The 17,902-nt window shown below is 41.7% G+C and overlaps 2 protein-coding genes across 3 annotated transcripts in view; both read right to left on the bottom strand.

Moving 5' to 3' along the window:
- Positions 1 to 1,413: 1,413 nt before the first annotated feature.
- klf9 (Kruppel like factor 9) lies at positions 1,414 to 5,673 on the bottom strand. Its single transcript, XM_085368113.1, has 2 exons — positions 4,818 to 5,673; positions 1,414 to 3,452 (listed from the first exon to the last, which is right to left on the bottom strand). The coding sequence occupies exons 1-2, from the start codon at positions 5,224 to 5,226 to the stop codon at positions 3,172 to 3,174; spliced, it is 690 nt and encodes a 229-aa protein (XP_085224239.1). The 5' UTR covers positions 5,227 to 5,673; the 3' UTR covers positions 1,414 to 3,171.
- Positions 5,674 to 12,802: 7,129 nt separating this feature from the next.
- trpm3 (transient receptor potential cation channel, subfamily M, member 3) overlaps positions 12,803 to 17,902 on the bottom strand; it is a 165,778-nt gene continuing 160,678 nt past the window's right edge. For both annotated transcript variants that reach the window (XM_085367211.1, XM_085367212.1), the window contains 5 exons: positions 17,547 to 17,675; positions 15,771 to 15,921; positions 15,028 to 15,221; positions 14,740 to 14,872; positions 12,803 to 14,423 (listed from right to left, as the gene is read on the bottom strand). In XM_085367211.1, coding sequence (XP_085223337.1) covers positions 12,803 to 14,423; positions 14,740 to 14,872; positions 15,028 to 15,221; positions 15,771 to 15,921; positions 17,547 to 17,675 — 2,228 coding nt within the window. The remainder of the gene's footprint in view (positions 14,424 to 14,739; positions 14,873 to 15,027; positions 15,222 to 15,770; positions 15,922 to 17,546; positions 17,676 to 17,902) is intronic.

Here is a 17,902-nt window from a genome sequence, read left to right as displayed (position 1 = left end):
GTGCTGATGCTCAGATATTTGATTGTGTCGTAGAAGTCTGATTCTCCAAACAGAGGAAACTGTATTGTTGTTGTACCTTAAGGGGTTAATATGTAGCACAGACCAGGTCATTGCACTCATTAACACCACCTTCAATACTTCTGCTCTCTTTGCCTAAATGGCAAAGAGAGATGTGGCATCACAGAGTTTAGGAGGGAATGTATGAAATCGAATAGTTGAGGAACAAACTGCATGAAGAGCATCTGACTGAATAATCCAATGGTAAATAATGAGCAAGTAGCTTTTTTGCACCACAGTTAATTTGTGCAATCACACGCTACTGTTGTTGCATTGTTTTCAATTTGCACATTTTGCTTTTTACTTTTTTGGGGAGCCCTTATCATTGTACTGTTTCCTGCAGAGCAGTGAAAATGAACTGTGTAGAAAGGGATGATTGCATATTGTTTCTTGCTCTGATCCCCACGTTATCAAGGCCAAAGCAACCTGATGATCACCGGACACCCTCCTTCCCATTTCTGTGTCAGTGCCACAGATCATTAGGTGAACACAGGGTCACACACCAGAGGAGGTGTACTTCGAAGTGAGATTAATGAGCTATCTTAAGCTTAAAGTCAGAGATTTCAGTGTTAGAAAGGTTGCTCTGTTTTAACCTGACTAAATCACCATGGTAAATACTACTGATCGCCAAAAAACGAAAGCCAGACTTAACAAAGGCAGCTGACAGCCACTGTTGTGGCATTTTAGGTTTTGTCAAGCCAACTAACACAAAGATAACCTGGCTTTGTTGAATTTGTTTCGTGGTATACATCTTAGAAAGATGACCCAACACACACACACACATGCATGCATAAAGACCTACAATGCCAAAATAATAAGTGAGACAGCATCGATTTCTGTTTCAAACAGAATGAAAATCGTTTATTGCAACATCATGGATCGTTGACTTGGAGCACTAATGCCCTTCGTTTACGACCCTCTCTCCTCTAAATTAGCTGTTGATTTGCAATTATATGCCTTAAGTATAGAAAAAACTTAAAAGATGTCTGTGTTCCATCTTGATTAGTTTATTTGAAGAGCATTTGCTAAGAAGTTATGCTTTTTTTTTTCTTTTTACATTTAGACACAAGTGATAAGTGTTTTTCTTTTCTTTTCTTTTTTTAAAAAGAAAAAAAAGATTTTCTTGTAACGTAAACACTTCCATTACAGTATTTAACAATGTTATGTGCAGTGTATGAAAACGACAAATAAACAAAATGCAAATGAAACAGCGTCTGATGTGCTTGGTTATCCATAATAACATTATTCATAATTTATTATGGTAATATATAATAATGGCTGCATAGTGTGACTATGGGTGTGAGATGCGAAAAAGAAGAAAGAGGCGAATGCTTAAAAAGAAAAAAAAACCCCAAAAGGATAATTTTAATGTTAAAACATTTGAGCAACAATTATTACACAGGTATGTGTATTGCGATAGCATGGGATCTGCATTGACAGTCCCTGATTACAGTACAGTAGCATCAGAAGTAAGGGCTTCAACCTGAAAGGCACCAGCATCCAATCACAGTCATCATAATGCCAGAAAAGAAGAAAAATAAAATAAAATAAGCATTTCACTTCACAAATATATGTAGTTTGTATTCTACAAGCTACAGACTCTATTTGGACATTTGAATGCATCGCATGACAAGTACAAAAGAAAACTAATGACATCAATAATAATTCATCTGGCTCCTGTAGTGGCTTAATAAGACCTCTCATTCCATTTGTAATATTATAAAAGATCCCCAGACAAATAAAACATACACTGTACCAAAGAAAATACATACAAACATGCTACATGATGGAATTTGTTGAACTAATCAAGAAAGCACTCCTCAAATGGAAGGACAAACAATAAGAATAAAAATAACAATAATAATAATAATAATAATAATAATTAGGACTCTATCCTACGAGAAATGTTGTGCTTCCATGTCAACACCAGGGGGTGTAATTTTAAGTCATGTGTCCACACATCACATTATTCCCTGATTTAAAAAAAAAAAATGCAGTCCAAACAAAACTGGCACTCTTGGCATTTGAAGACAGTCGTTGAGCTTTAAAGTATTACTGAACAGCAACACAAAGAATCTGACGATGTTAATTCAGGTAGTATTGAAAAACGTAGAAATTCCCCTCTGCCACAAAACCGTCAAAAGGCACGGACTTTTACTAAACATAAATCACTGTGGTCAGAACACCGAGTAGTGTTTAAACAGTAAGTGAAAAAATGTTACCACGTTATCGTCTAAAAGGTTTTACCCTGTTATGTTTTCAAGCGTTACTAAGAAACAACACAAATGCTGAGATTTGCTTGTGTATTATGGCCTCGACAAGGTACTATAAAGGTATATTGGTGCATTTAATTGCAATGTGTGTGTTTCAACACAGGAAACACACTGCTTATCCCTACAAGCTCATAACACACCTGATTATACCTGAAGTCCATGGCAAAATGTGTGAAATTAAATAAACAGGCTCTATATTTCTCTATAGTATAGTTTTCTTATTACTCTCTAATAACATGTAACTACACTAGACTTAGTATATCACCCATCTGAAGTTAGTTTGATCTATTTACATGATAATACTGCTGTGTTGTGCATTTGCATTATCCTGGCTGAAAAGCAACTGTTCAAGTGTGCATAAGTCTATGTATGCAATAACAATATTCATTAAAGGACTATTTCCAGAACTTCTTTAAGCGCTAGGAATATAAGGACTTGCGTTCTTCCCATTCTCTTCATTTGCAAGGGAAGTCTGCGATGCAAAGTGAACTTATGCAGTGTTTTTCAAACACTTTATGGGTACATGGTTTCCACTTGGACGGCAGATTCTTTCAAGAAAAAAGAAAATTTTTTTGACAACAGACAATAAAGTTGAAGAAGAACTGAACTTCCCTGAAATAACCCTTAATAAATAACAATCACCTCAGGGAATGAGAGGAGAAGTTCTAGTGTGATTACAGTCAGATTTGTCATGTTTACTTCGTTTACATGTGTAGTAAACTCTGAATTGTGGTCTGGCTGGTTGTCTGGCTCGACAGGATTTGTAGAAAAGGTACAGGCGCCACACTCTGTATGTGCAGTATGTACCTTTGTGTGCACATGTACAGTATGTGGGTGTGTCTCACACCCCGGTGGGGCTTCGGTCTCCAGAATCAGAGGAGGACACGGACACGGAGCAACGCCTTCTCTTGGCCGCGCCGGAGCCCTGGAGCATGCTGGGATGAAAGCCTGGATGTCGCCGGGCGTGTTTCTTCAGGTGGTCGCTCCTCATGAAGCACTTGTCACACATCGGACAGTTGAAGCGCTTTTCGCCTGTGTGCGTGCGATAGTGACGGGTGAGCTCGTCCGATCGGGAGAACTTCTTGCCGCAGCCTGCCCAGGTACACTCAAAGGGGCGCTCACCTGAGGGAAACACACCCAGTTTTTGTTTTTGTACATTTACAACTAATCATATTAACCAACCCAAACCACTCCTTCCTCGCCACAAAATCAATCATGTCATCAAGTTACATTTGCACATTTTCTTTCCTTCTAAAAAGAAAACAAACTAAGAGTCGACCTTTTTTTGTGAAATCTATTATAGGACTTACTTTGAGTTTGCTGTGTGTGAACAAATACTCACTTTTTTAATACTTATTTTACAAAACATAAAAAAATCAAAATGATTATAAAAAGTCTCCTGTGGCACCTGCTTTGCATTCACACAAGTATGAGAATATGAAAAACACAGAGACCAACAAACAACCCAGAGGACTTGGAGGCTGTATTCTGCATAGCAACAATCAGAGTGGATGAAAAAACTTATTGTGATAAGAGGAAACAATCAAAATTAAAGCACAGACACACATTTGCGAGATTAATCAAGTGTGACAAGGAGAAGGGGGGGGTGAAAATAAGACACAGGCTGCGGTCTGGAGCGAAACTAAGATCTGCTGAAAGACTGCTGCTAAGAACAATAACATGTTGACATCGGAGCCGTCAGTCAAGATAGCCCTGAGGTGAAACAGGGCACATTACTCCCTCAACAGCGCTTCCACGTGCTGAGCAGAACCACATGTCAGCTCTTGTTTACAAGCCCACGCGAGGGGAGTGGAGGTGGATGACGTATGAGGAAATGGTGGCGCAGTGTGCGTTACCTCCGGACAAGAACACGTGGGGACAACAGTGTCGCAGTGACCCGCGTGTGAATCACGACCTATTTAATGTGTCGGCAGATGTTCTTCCACTGTTACTCCGACTGCCAGTGCTGTATGATGAAGAGTGGTGGCAGGAACACAAAGCTAAAATCATTAGAGGCGTTATTGGGTCTCATGATGCCCCAAGCTCCGGCGTCATTTATTACATCTCAACAATAAAGCTTCGCAAATATGGGCGTCCGCACGTGGTGTTTACCCAAGATCGCACTCTGGCCGCGTGTCCACAGGACGTTAAAACAAAGATTTCCTCCCCCTTGCCTCTCCACCTCTCTGCCAGCCTCTGGTCCAATATGTCCCGGTGAGTCACACCCCCTCCCACAAGTAGGCGATCATGAGACCACCTTTCCTATAATGTGGTTTTGCAGAAACACGTGGTCACGCCCCTAAAAGTCTCACAACACGAGACACAGGTCTGGACTCTTGTCCGTCACGTTTTACTCTTACTTTCTCGGTTAAAAGTCTTACGTCATAAATAAGAAAAATACGAAAAAGGGTCGAAGTGACGCAGAGCTGTTGGTATCGTGTCGCCTAAGCACCCAGCAAGCACCCCATCCCCTCTCACTTTACTTACCGGTATGGACCCGAAGATGGGCTTTAAGGTGGGACGACTTGCCGTACATCTTCCCGCAGCCAGCAAAAGGGCAGCAGTGTCTCTTCTCGGAGCACGGCAGTCCCCCCGCCGCCGCCGCCTTCGTGTTCCGGGGATGTTTGGCTTGGCTGGCCGGAGAGCCGCGGCTGTCCCCGCAGCTCAGGCGACTCCCCCGCTCCGCTTTCTCTTGCGCGCCGGTCTCGCTGCCCCCGAGACATCTGTTTTCTCCGGCGCTGACAGCGTTGGGGCTGCATTTGTTCAAGTCCAGCAAAATCCTCGCCACCATCAGTAAAGTCCTGTTCTCCTGGCTCTCTTTCAGTACGTCCTCCATCCGCCCCGGCGGTGGTCGGCTGGGGACGCGGTCTGCAGAGACGTCGACTTCCGACGACATCACGATCCCTGAAGCAGAGCCGGGAGGACAGAAGCAAAACAATAGATCTTGAGAGGCGAGGAAAAACTATCCGACAACGCGGATACAGTAATCAGTCCGCAGTCCTCCCAGGAAACATGCGGTTAATCATCCACACGTGTCGTCTTCAATGTGACCACTCCGCGCAGACTGCGCTTTTCTTGTCGGGGTTGCGCGGAGGATAAATAAACGCCCCGCTCAGGAAAGATAGCGCTTTGAAAATGTTCCCCGGTTCCTCCTTTCTCTAACCTCCTTTCTCTTTCTTCCTCCAGATCCTTTTAATTCTAACGGACGAATCAAAATCACAGCGTTTGCCCACGGCGCTATTGTGTCCACGTCCCTGTGCGCAGACACACACGGGTCAACTTGTCCTATTTTACAGAGAGCAGCACTTTAGTTCAACTCCAAGAAACAATTTCGCGGAATCCCACTGTGTCATAATTAAACTGGACTGTGATTGGATGAGAAGAAACGTGACTCGGTTTTTGGGGGACTGCCTATTGACTAAAGTGAGTGAAAAGACCCTCGACTAATCACAAGACTGGGATTGGTGAAAAGGGCAAGACCACACTCATGTTACCTTCAGGGACTTAAGGAAAATGGTAAATATGGTTGTTAGAGTGTAAAAATGGATTTGAGGAATCATTAAGAAAAATATAAGTCCATGTAGATCTATATGTAGATACGTAAAAGTGTCGTCATTAAAAACAAAAGTCTAACCCTTTGTGATTTTGGATAATAAATACATGGAAAATGAATAATGAACATTGGTTATATTTGGTCAGATTTATAATTACATGCCTTTTTAATAACAAGTTTAATAATAATTACAAATTTCTTTCTCTGAAGTTTAAGTTTTGTAAGCAATAAATGGTGTCCTTTCCTCTTTTCTGGATGATTTGCTTCAGTCACTTGTCTCTTTCATCGTTCGGTGATCCCACCTAATTTGACCTGTGTAATGTGTACAAAACACTTAAGTATCATCCCTGTCATTCTCTTACAGTCAAAGCTTTTCTGGTAATTTCCTACCCTACACAGTAACATACAGCATGCTTTAGCACGAGCCAGCAGATTTTTTTTTAAAGATGACACAAAAAACTGTATATGTATATATATGTAAAATTATGAATGATCTGTTATGTATGGAAAAAATGGCTTGTGGTTATAGTTTGCCCCTGTGTTTTTACAGCTGCTAAATATTTACAAGTTCCACTTTAGAGGGCAGAAATATTGACACGTAAGCTTGTTTCGTGAGATAAAGACATCTAAGATAAAGCTACTGTTTTTCTTACAGTCACACTTTTTCCCGTGACTTTATAAAAACATTTTTAATGTTTACATTCTGATAGTTTCCTTAGTTTACGCTCACCCTAGAACTATGTGTTTCTTAATCCTGCCAAATTACTATTCACTGTGAACTAAACGAGGCAGCACCTTTCCCTTGCGCCTCAACATTTTCAGACTACATGTTTCCCACTGTCTCTTAAAAGTTTGCTTAAAAAAAGAAAAAAGAAGAAAAGGAATGAGTATAATACTGCCAGCCCACTTAAGTGAAATAAGACCCCTTTAGTTAAAAAGTGCAGGGGGTGGTTCACTTCTGGTCAAAGTTCCTAGAAAATCCTCAGCTTAGGGGCTGCAGGGATTGAGCAATGTGAGCTCTTGACAGTTCTCCCTGACGTGAACTTTGTAGTCAATAGTTGGACACATGTTCTTCCTTGGTTTTGTTTTTCTGTTTACCCACAGAGAGGTATGGCCCTTCGTTTTTATAGGACAGGACTCGGTGTTCTCAAAATATGGGTTTGAACTTTGCCTGGTGACAAACAACACAAATGCATAATTCAGACGAAGCTTACTGCCCCTCTGCTGCATGGATATATATATAGATATAGCTCATATAGATTCATATGTCTTGTGTTGAATCAATATGAAAAACAAGGATTATGAGGGAGTAGGATTCAAGCCAACTGCACAGAAATAACATAACAATAAGTTCTATTTTCTGCATCACAGAATAAAACTGTACAAGGACTTCTTGCTCTTTTTCCACGATCGCCCCATGCTGGAACTCCGCCCCATTTTGCTCCAGCAGAACCCCCAGATTTCCAGGAACAAAAATCTGGTTGAAACTAGGGTCTGGGCCAGATGAGTGTAGTCTCTGCAGCCACCCTCCCACTCCTCCTGCAGCAGAGCTGTAAACATTTCTGGGGAAGAGGAGGCGCTTCCTCGGCTGCCGCAGTTGCTGCTCCCCGCTTCCTCCTCGCACTAACGTGCAAAGAGTTCAATAGTGCACGGTGCATCTGGGTCATGTTGTTGTGGTGTCTTGTACGGCGATTGCGGCAAAGGTTGTTTTTTTAAAAGCGTGTGAGCGCGTGCGTGTCATGTAACCGAGAGGTGGTGGAGGAGGAGGAGGAGGGCGCGCGCATAATCTCAGTACAAAATGTTCTCTTCCACGTGCGGAGTATGAGCTGACGCACCACTGCTGGCCCTCTCCCTTGTGCTACCCCGCCCCTCCCCGGTTTCCAAACACTCACAGCCCGGCGGACTACAGGCACAGCGCGGGCACGGCAGGGAGTGTAAAACCTTCACGTTAATATGTAAAACCACGTTTGTATAAACCACAGGTGTCATGCAGGCCCTGGCCAATATGACATAAATATATTCAAGTACTCAGTACTCAGCTGATTACTGAAGAATTTCTATTACAGCTGAAGAAAGCGTGTGAAAACCATTTATACTCTGGGACCAGTTCCAGGCTGTGTTTTTATGGCAGTGTAAGAAGTTTTACAAAGGACAGTCAATGCAGGGGTTTGTTGCCATATCTGCAGAACAGCTTGATGTGCTCCAGTGCCTTATGAGCCTTTGTTGCCTTATGTATCCTACAAAGACTTTTTGTTTGTTTTTGTTTTTTTATTAGTTTCTGCTTAAAACTAGAAGCTTTCAAGGTATTCTTCTGTGGGACCAACTCCCAGTTTGGATTCAGGAGACAGACACTCTGTTTTTAAGGTTACACTTAAAACTTTCCTTTTGACAAGGCTTAGTTAGGGCTGGATCCTGAAGCCTGGGTTCCCTTAAGAGGGTTAAGGGTAACCTGAGCTGCTTTTCTCACTCTACTACTGTAAGTCTTTACAATATCGCCCACCAAACACTGGATGTCGGATAGACGTGCAGATCATGTCTATATTGATCCATCACTTGTCACGCCGATGTCACTTTGCGCAGTGGGCAAGCTCCTTGAGGTGACCGCTGTTGTGATTTAGTGCCATATAAATAAAATTGAGGTGAGATACATCATAAGGGAGTCAAAGATGCTGATGTACCTGTAGCCGTTTAACTTCAGAGTTTAAATCATTGTCCCAATCAGATATTGGGGTGTTATAATGTGTAGCGAGTGTAGGAACTTTCATTCTTCTTTTCTGAAGAGGGGAGAAAGTCAGTAGAAGCAAGACACAGGTAGGCAAGAGGAAGGTGGGTGTTAATGGTGAAGATGCAAGGAGCAGTGCAGATGGATGCATTTAAATACCTGTGTTAAACCATCCAAAGCAGCTGGTAGTGGTGAGGGCACTCAGTGTGCTGTCATTCATTGCTTGAGTATCCACATGAATTAAAAACAGACAAGACACAAATCTATTTAATTGTTTATTTAACAATGCATGCCAGACATGATCCTATTCACATTGAAGAATACAGATTTGTATTTGCATCCAAATACTCACTACTTTAATTTCATATTATAATCTCTCTCTATCTTTCTCTCAGTCATCATTACACATCATCTCTGTACACTCTGAGTGGAAGAACTGCATGCATTTAAAGGACATTAAATAAAGTGTGACCAGTAGAGGGATAAGTCCCTTTTAGTCGAACAACATCAGAAGTTATTGCAGAAAAAACATGTGCGTGATACTCTAAAGCTTACGAGTCACAGGTTTCATAGGAGGGAAGCAAATCTGTTGATTATTATTATCACATATGCTCATGATTCCCCAAAACTTTAAGAGACAGTGTAGTAAAATATTTAAAAAATACTGTACATTAAGATTCTGTTGGGTTGTGTTGTGTTGGCATGCCTCCCAGTTATTAGTGTCATCTACACTTCCGATTCACACGCAGTTTAATTAAACGCACGTACAAACATACGCACACACGCATGCCTCCTGTCAGTACCTTCCACAACAGTCTCGTCAGCATATCGCAAACACAATCATGTACAAACCTTAACAAGTTTCTACATGCTTCGGACTTGTATGCTCTCTCGTATATGAGGATAAGGAACTTTGAAAAGAATAAAAGAGAATGTAAGGTCAAATAGCAGGGCATAAACTTTCATTCCAACGCGGTCATTTTGTTTTCTGACTGGCCCTGCAACGACTGAGGTGACCTCTGCCTAGTTAATCCCGTCTGCAACAGCTGTGACTCAGCGTGTTTCCATTTGGTTAGACAGAGTTTGGTTTGGTTCAAAATGCAAGAGTCAACTAAGCATGACTGCAAAGACATTCCTCACTTTTGTTTGTACTGTTGGTGTTTTCAACTTTTGTGGTAGAACAAGTTGATCAGGTATGAAGACATTCATGCATTGTATTGCCATTTCTGAACACCTAAACACAAAAATATATAGTTTTTCTATGATCAAAAAGATTCTGGGTTAGACTCATTAAGCACAGTGATTATACTGGACTCTTTCTTTCTTTCTTTCAACGATTAACTTTCCATCTTGCATCACTGGGGTAATGTTGTCCCTGAGCACTGACCTTCATCTTTAAACTATGCTATGACTTACATATGTGTTGAGGAAATTAAAACTCTCATCTTTTAGGTTTGCCATCCAGCCACTGCACACAATTGGGGTTAACTGCAACTTCTGTTGTGATTACAAGGTTAAAGGGACAATCTCCAGATTCTACCTAGAAAAGTAACTGGTCACGTGGTGTGGCGCTTTGCCCAGGACCACAGTTGTTTAATGTTTTTTGTAGCTCGCAAATTAAGAGACATCACCTGGGGGCTTTTAACAGTCCTGGATCATTAGATTTGGGTAGTACCACATGATTTAATCCAATTCGAGCAAGAAAGACCAGTTACTGCAATGACACCTACTGTTTATATCACATCCTCACCCTCGTTTTCGTGCGCAGGTTTGTTTGTTTTTTTGTCCTCCAAAGCTATTGTTGTCAGTGAGATCTTTTATGTGTTCTGGTGAAGAAATTCAAATAAATACCCATACAAGCAATGATACAGTTTACAGATAACAACAATTCCTCCACTCTGTACATCAGATGTGTCCAAAGAGAACAACAAATGTCTGTGAGAACATAACCACTGATTTTTTGGCCTCTTCACAACAGAAGACAAAGATGAAAAGAGGAAATTCACAGATTTATGAATCACTTCAGTCCCCACATACTCCATCCATGCCCAAAAGGCACCCTAAGTTTGGTATACTGGCAACTATGTATTGCCTTGTCAACATTAGAAAATTCTCATAAGCTGGTTGATAAAACATACAATAAAAACTACTTTAAATACTTTAAATATGATCGAAATGTACATTATATCAGACAAGTCTATATATTTAATAAATAATATAATACATCGTCATTTAGTGCATGTAGATGGTCATCTTTTATTAAATTGAAAAGCTTAATTAGAAAATACTCGACAAAAATATCACTGAGAAGATATAAATATTGATTTTTGTAATTCAAACAGGCATTTACTGCAATTATCAATAAGGAGCAAGAAAATGTCAATAAATAGAATCAATCTCAAAAGAAGAGCAACATGATTAAAACTGAATCATAAGAGTGAGAAAATATAAAAACAAACATTAAAAATCAGTAAGAATTCTATTGATTGAAGCTATTTTGTCTTTACAAAGCTATCGGAAAAAGACATCTTCTTTTTCAGACTTCTTTCTTTACAATAAAAAAAATGAGAACTTTTTTAAAAACACTGATCTGGCTTTCATCTTTTAATATTAATGACCCTATGTTTCCTCCTTCATGCCGCTTTAAAATGCATGCCTTTCTTAATAAATCTCAGCTAGAATGTGTATACTTGGCAACTCATTCCGAAGCTTTTCCAAATATAAATCAATCAGAAATAAATTCAAGGTCCTTCAATATGATCTGTATGCTTATTTCAACATTTGTTTTAGTATTAGGCAACTGCTTTTTTGTGTGTTTTTTAAAATAAGCCTCTTTTTGCAGTGACCTGCTTTGAATTCAATTAAAAAAAAGAATGAAAGGAGAAAAACAAATGGATGACAGTTATTGGATAGATGAAGGACGGATCTGTTAGGTGCAGGCGGATGTAAAAACCATTTCAAAAATAATGCCACTGCCGAAACCTGAAGGAAGAGGGCTGGGCTACAAGAGAGCTACGATTCTTGGAGTGAAAAGATTTTTGGTGTCAGGTGCGGGCAACTAAGGTTCACATCAGGTTTGCCCAGCAAGCGTTGCTTCCCACACAGGCTCATAACGCCCCCTTGTCCCCATCTATTGCAATTGCACTTGTAAAAGCTCTCTGGAGTCAGGTATAAACTAAGGTATCTCTCCAAGTGATATGTAGGATTTCACTGACCAAGTGTGTGCGCGGATAAACATGAGGATGTCACCATACGCGGAGCGCCTTTCTCTTTCACGCCCTTACATGATGCCTCAGGACAGTGCCTCAAGCACGGCCGCAGGAGATACATGGTGGCATGCCGACTTTTTGACTGCAGTGTGTTCAAATGCTGCTTTGTTTCTGGCAAAGATGAGTGCTTTAGCCGTTTCCTCTCTGATGCTACAATATACAAACAGAAGAGAAAGAACTGTATCCTTCAAAAATGAAATATTTATTTATTATGTGAAAGATTGAGTACTTAGAGGTAATTTGAAGTGCAGTGAAGTCCAAAGACTTCTGATCTCTTCACAAAGTGGCCAGAAATGTTAGTGTCTTTCTGGGTTGAGTTTATGCGAGTTAGGATTATATGAAGCAGGGAAAATGTATTTGAAGGTAAGGTTTTGCAGTAGTAATGACTCTATGTTGGCAAAAGAGGTGGGTGTCATTTCTTTCTTTCTCCTCTCCCTTGGCCTCTCAGACTTGACAGTGTCTACCATATAAAGCTGCTAGGAGTAACAGTATACTTTGTGTGTGACTAGTGTGACTGATATGTGATGTAACACAGTGAAAGATGTCTACTTGAAGTAAAGGTGGTGGGTGGAAGACATACAGTACGAATACACCTTCCATTGCCATAACACCAAACTGAGAGTTACTTAGCTACAAGAGGTAAAAACTAGTCTAGATTCATAGCTCTTTGTTTTGACTGGTGTACAGTAGGACCCCTATATCTCCAATCCTTCTCTGCAGATTCATGATTCAGAGTAAAGCTGCCCTTCAATACTGACTATGAATACATTTTTCTAATCTGAGATATAATGCGGGGGAAAAAAACAACCTTAGATCTCGTCCAGATTAGCATCTAAGGGCAACTTCACCCTGCTATCACTTTAGCCCTCGGCCCTCACAATACTCCTCTCTGGTCCTAACAGTGTGCAAGTGCACTTACACATCCTTGTCACGTGTAGTTTTGTCTATCGAAGCTGCGGAAAGCCGACGGAGCTGCCAGCTTCCTCATTGAGAGGCTGTCAGTTTTGGCTGTGTCAGGTCTTGCTCCAGACTTGCTCCTGAGGAAGGGGTTTCTGGTTCCTGCCAGACCCCGCCCCCCAGGCCCAGGCCCCCTGTCTGCCCCCAGACCCGGTCCTCTCTCCATCCTCTCACTCACCGACAGGCTCTTCCGGTGCGGAGGAGCCAGCGTGAGCGAAGGATGGGAGTCGTCTGACGAGCAGCTGTTTGCTCGCTCCAGCTTGGAAAAGGGGGAGCAGAGAGGGGCCCCACTGGGGCCACCTAGGACCCCTAGCCGAGGGGTATCAGGGGGTGGAACCAGGTCATCAGGGTCCTCAGGATCAGACTCTGTGTGACTAAGCTCTGCCTCTCTCTCTGGATGAGAGGAACCAACGTCCGACGGCTTATCAAAGGGGAATGAAGTGGAACCTCCAGGTGACTGCGAGCGTTCTGCGGGGGTGTACGGAGATGAGACGCAGCGTGTATCGATGCAGTCAGTGATGCTGGTGTACTCCGCGGCCTTTACCTGGACTCCGGCCCCAATCCCACCATAACAGCTTCTTGGTGTGAACATGAGGCTGTGTGACTTGACCAGAGGAGGCTCATCCAGGAATCCTGTGCCTGCGGTAGAGAGGTAGCGGCTGCTCTTAGAACGTTCGAGCAGCCCTGCTGAGGGAGGTGGGGATGGTTCCATATCCCAAGGAGGTAATGTGCTGTCTGGTAAGAGATGTGCTGAGCATAATGACAAATCAGCTGCAGCACTATCATCAAACATAGCTCCAGCAGTTCCGCTGCTGCCTGCACCGCCCTCCGAGTGCCTGTCGCCCAAACCGCTGGTGGCAGCACTGCTGAACTCCCGGCCTCCAGGCAGCACCGTCTCTATTATATCTGACTGCAGCGAGGAGTCTCTCTGGAGAGGTGGGACCATACGGAGAGGATCTAGAAAGACCTCCGCAGGCCCCACCTCTTCAGACGTTGAGACATAGATATCAATGCAGGATGACGGACGGTGCTGCTGGGAGACCGATAACGTCGCCAGTGGGAGGGGCTTAGACTCCTTGGGGCCGGCAGCTGAGGACACAGATTGTGAGCTGTTGGCTCTGTGGAGACTGAGGGAGCGGTCTTTGAAGAAACTTTCAGCTCGCTCAGCTCTACTTCCCCGTTCAGCAGCACGACCAGCTCCAACATAAAATGAATGACTTCTGGTCCGTGTTGCTATGCCAGTGGGCGAAGGAGGAGACATGGAACCCTCAGCTGTTCCCTCTAGAGCCTCCTGGAGGCGGTAGCAGTTCCCCTCTGTGCTGTTAAAGCTGCTTTGACGGAGAATGTATGCGGCTTCAGGGCACTCAGCCTGGCGGAGTATGTATGCAGAGTCTGTGCAGTCAGACGAAGTCCGAGAACGTGCTTTTTGGACCTCCCCGCGCTCGACACCAGTCATGCGCTCCAGCGCTCCAGTAATTCGTCCAATTAGCTCTTCCATTTGGGCCAGACGAATATCAACAGTCTGTAGTGATGCCTTCATGAAGTGTTCCCTCTCATTGACTTCCTCTAAACGCATCGCCATATTCTCCACCCTGACAGAGGAGACAGAAATGAGAGAAAAACATCATAAAAGCACTGGAGGGGGTAGAGTAGAGAAGCGAAAACAGTGTGTGTTCTTAGCTACACATTTCTGTACGCCAAAGGAAATTCTAAATTCACTTTTGTGTTATCAGATTGATCAGCTTCTTTTCTCTCTTTGCCCTTAGTTTCTTTTGCTAGAGTGCGCTGGGCTCTCTTGGCCATTGTACAGAAAAAGAAAAATGGAAATAAGTATTGAAATATGTTCTATATTTCTATTGTTTGATGGTTTTAATACGGACACTGCTTTTGAGTGCAGCCATATCTGACCTTTCAGAAGTGACTCTGATTCTCTCATCATTGGATGAGTGGAATCTGTCATCTTTCTCTCTGAAGTACTCCTCTATACACTGCTCCTCAAAATCATGGACTTTCTTCAGTTCGTCTTCTGTGATGAAAAGCTCTGTGGATGAAAGGGATTGAGTGTGTTAACGCTAACTATTCAGAAATACTGAAGAGATTTCTTTTTTCGTAAACAGACACTTTTATTGCACTAAAATGGAATAAATGTAACGAGTTCTATTACAAAAAGCTTGTTATTGTATGTGTGCAACTCACTCAGTCCATAGTCCCTTTCATCGTCATCATGCTTGCGCCATCGACAACACAGGTGCTTGAGGACCATAGTTATGTGGCTGAATATGATGAGAGGTGGAGGAAGGACCGGACGTTCATGGAAGGTCATAATGAGCTGGTAGCGCTGAAATTTCCACACCTGGTTGGAGATGGACTTGACCTCGAAGAATGTATTACTACAGACAATCACAGATAGAGACGCCATACAAGCCGAGAAAGATTACATCTGCTGTAAGCTAAAATAAACCGAATCAAGAGAGTTTTGAGGAGAAAATCTGACTAAACCTTCAGTTTAACTGTTGTGTCTTATATTGTCTGCTTTTTTTGTAATAACACTAATGCAGAGAAGAGGACGACTGCATTTGCTTCATTGATTATATAAAAGAGCAGCAACCGACCATTAGTCTGATAATGTCCATGTGGAAAAACCACCATCCCATTATGATACTATAATTAGCTACCAGCCTCAGTGCCCAAATAAAAGTTACATGTGATGCCATTTTTTTGAATATGAGGGAAAAAAACATCAATAAAAACAATTTAATATTGCTAAGATGAATCCTCATCTTTGTCATCCTTTCTTATGAGAGCTAGAGGACAAGAATAAATAATTTCTGCCTTCATGCAGCCAAAAATAACTGAGTTTTGTGCTTCGCTGCATTTCTAAAACACTGCGGTGTCTACTTAAAGTGCAAAAGCTAAAACTATTGGAGGGTTTTACATACTTGAACACAGCAATGAGCAGGTTAACCAGGAGTATGTTGGCCACCAGCAGATAGCAGGCCATGATCGCTGGAACAATCCAGGCACCCGTCTTGCACGGAGGCAGAGCCACCACCACACCGTCCTCTGTAGTGATGTTCTGCCCACAGGGGGCTGCGCATCACCACAAAATAAATACAAACAAGCAAACAAGTTACTAGAAGGCAAACTATATCTTTAGATAAAGACATCCATTCATCATTAATAATATTTCAGAAGAATGTTTTGCACAAAAAATAAATGAAATACATGCAGACACATAATAACAGATAACAAACAGACGATGCTGTATATAATCAGAATTAAAATAAAGCAAAACTAAGAAAATTGAAGAAACTATCAAACATTCAAATGTATACTCGATCAACTAAAAGAGACAAGCAGACCTCAAAATATATATATATTTTTTTTTAAAAAAAAATGCACTTTTCCTTATTTTGCAAACAAACAAGAAGCATAATTCATCATTATGCTTCTTTTCTTAAAGTGGCGGTAGGAGAGAGTGGAAATCATAATGGTAGGGGTTTATGTACACAGATGTGCATCTGATAACAAAATACACACATACACAGAAAAAAAACACATTTGTCATGTGTCACCACAGTTTGCGTTTACAATATATTTAAACATGTCGTCCGTGTTTAAAATATATTGTCACATATGCGAGCCATAGCTTCATTCAGCAATGGTTGACTGTTCTGAATCATTTGAGATGTATTTAGAATGTTTTTTCCATCTGTGATGGTTCAGTTGCTGTGGCTTATCTGGGGAACATTCAGCATTTGTTGTTGGTTTGTTTGCTTTTGAGATTCATTCTACTCATACTCATCATTGCTTGGTGCTCAATTGTTTCACGCAATGCAGCCCAAAGACAGAGAACTGAAGTAATTTTTCCATTTAATTTTTTTTAACCTTCCAAAAAATTTGGATTTAAAAACTCTGACAACTGAACCACTTGAAAAAACAGATTATAGATGATGAGAGGTGGTTAATAAATATGTTGTGGTGCTGATGTGTGGATGCTTTTGTTTTTATTCCTGCGTGATGTTGTATTAGCTTTTGAGTCTCAGTGCTTAGTCACGTTAAATGTCGGATTTATCGGCTGAAATATTTCTCCAATGTTGCAATTGCTTCGGTGAGAAGCTGAGCCGGCGTAAGGGGAGGGTGACATGGTTTAATGTGACAGATGGAGTTGTCATGGCAGGGTCACTTCTTCAAATGGGACGAATTAAAAATCGAATAACAACGAGAGGATAAGAAACATCAACGGAATATCAAATTTTAAACTTTGATATTTCCTCCTGATGTGAAAGCCTGCCAAAAACAAAGACCAGACACATTTGAATAGTGCTGCTGCCATGTAACATTACCATTTGCCAGCCAGTGCAAAAATTTGTGAGTCTAAAGTTGCTTGCAGGATATGGCCTTAGGTCAAGCTACTAGTTGTCTCAATAAAAGATCTGGAGAAGACTGATAGTGTCAGGGAATCAGGAGTTTTGGATTCTTTTAAAATCCGCTCTGTTATTTGTAGAAAACACTGCTGATATTCAGTAGCTGACCCAAGATGCCAACACATGAGGGCAACTTCAGCCTTAGAGCATGGAGCTGCATGCACACTTTTGTATCAAGTGGTCCTCTAGTGGTAGCAGTGGGCATGACATGGCATTAATGTGACGATGATGAAGGAGAGGTGGGAGAGGTAGATGTGGTTAAATTAAGTTCTATAGCTATAGATTTACTGGGATTTTGACTGCATTGGGCAATGTGGGATGGACCATTATTACGCCAGGTTCCATGAGTGCGTAAGTAATTTTCGACCAGCCAGAGTTTTTCATTCAGCCTTTGCTGTACCTTCCTACTATGCATATCTGAAACAAAGAATGAAAACATTATTTCAGATCTCTTCTCTTTGGGCCACTCCTCACATTCTGTACACACCACCAAATATTACCACACAAAAAGATAAGAACGGAGCAGCACACAAAACGCACTCTCACTCTCTGGACATTTCCACATACACACTTCTCACAGTCTATTTATAATTTATTGAGTCAGAATGTCACTCTCTCTACATGACTGCAGATGCAATTAGTCT

Source organism: Diplotaxodon limnothrissa, linkage group LG12, assembly GCF_057381915.1.
Source record: "Diplotaxodon limnothrissa isolate DT_005_m linkage group LG12, D_limnothrissa_male_GT1.1, whole genome shotgun sequence".
NCBI lineage: Eukaryota > Metazoa > Chordata > Actinopteri > Cichliformes > Cichlidae > Diplotaxodon > Diplotaxodon limnothrissa.
Note: the sequence above shows the minus strand (reverse complement) of the source record. Positions and strands in the feature narration are given on the sequence as shown.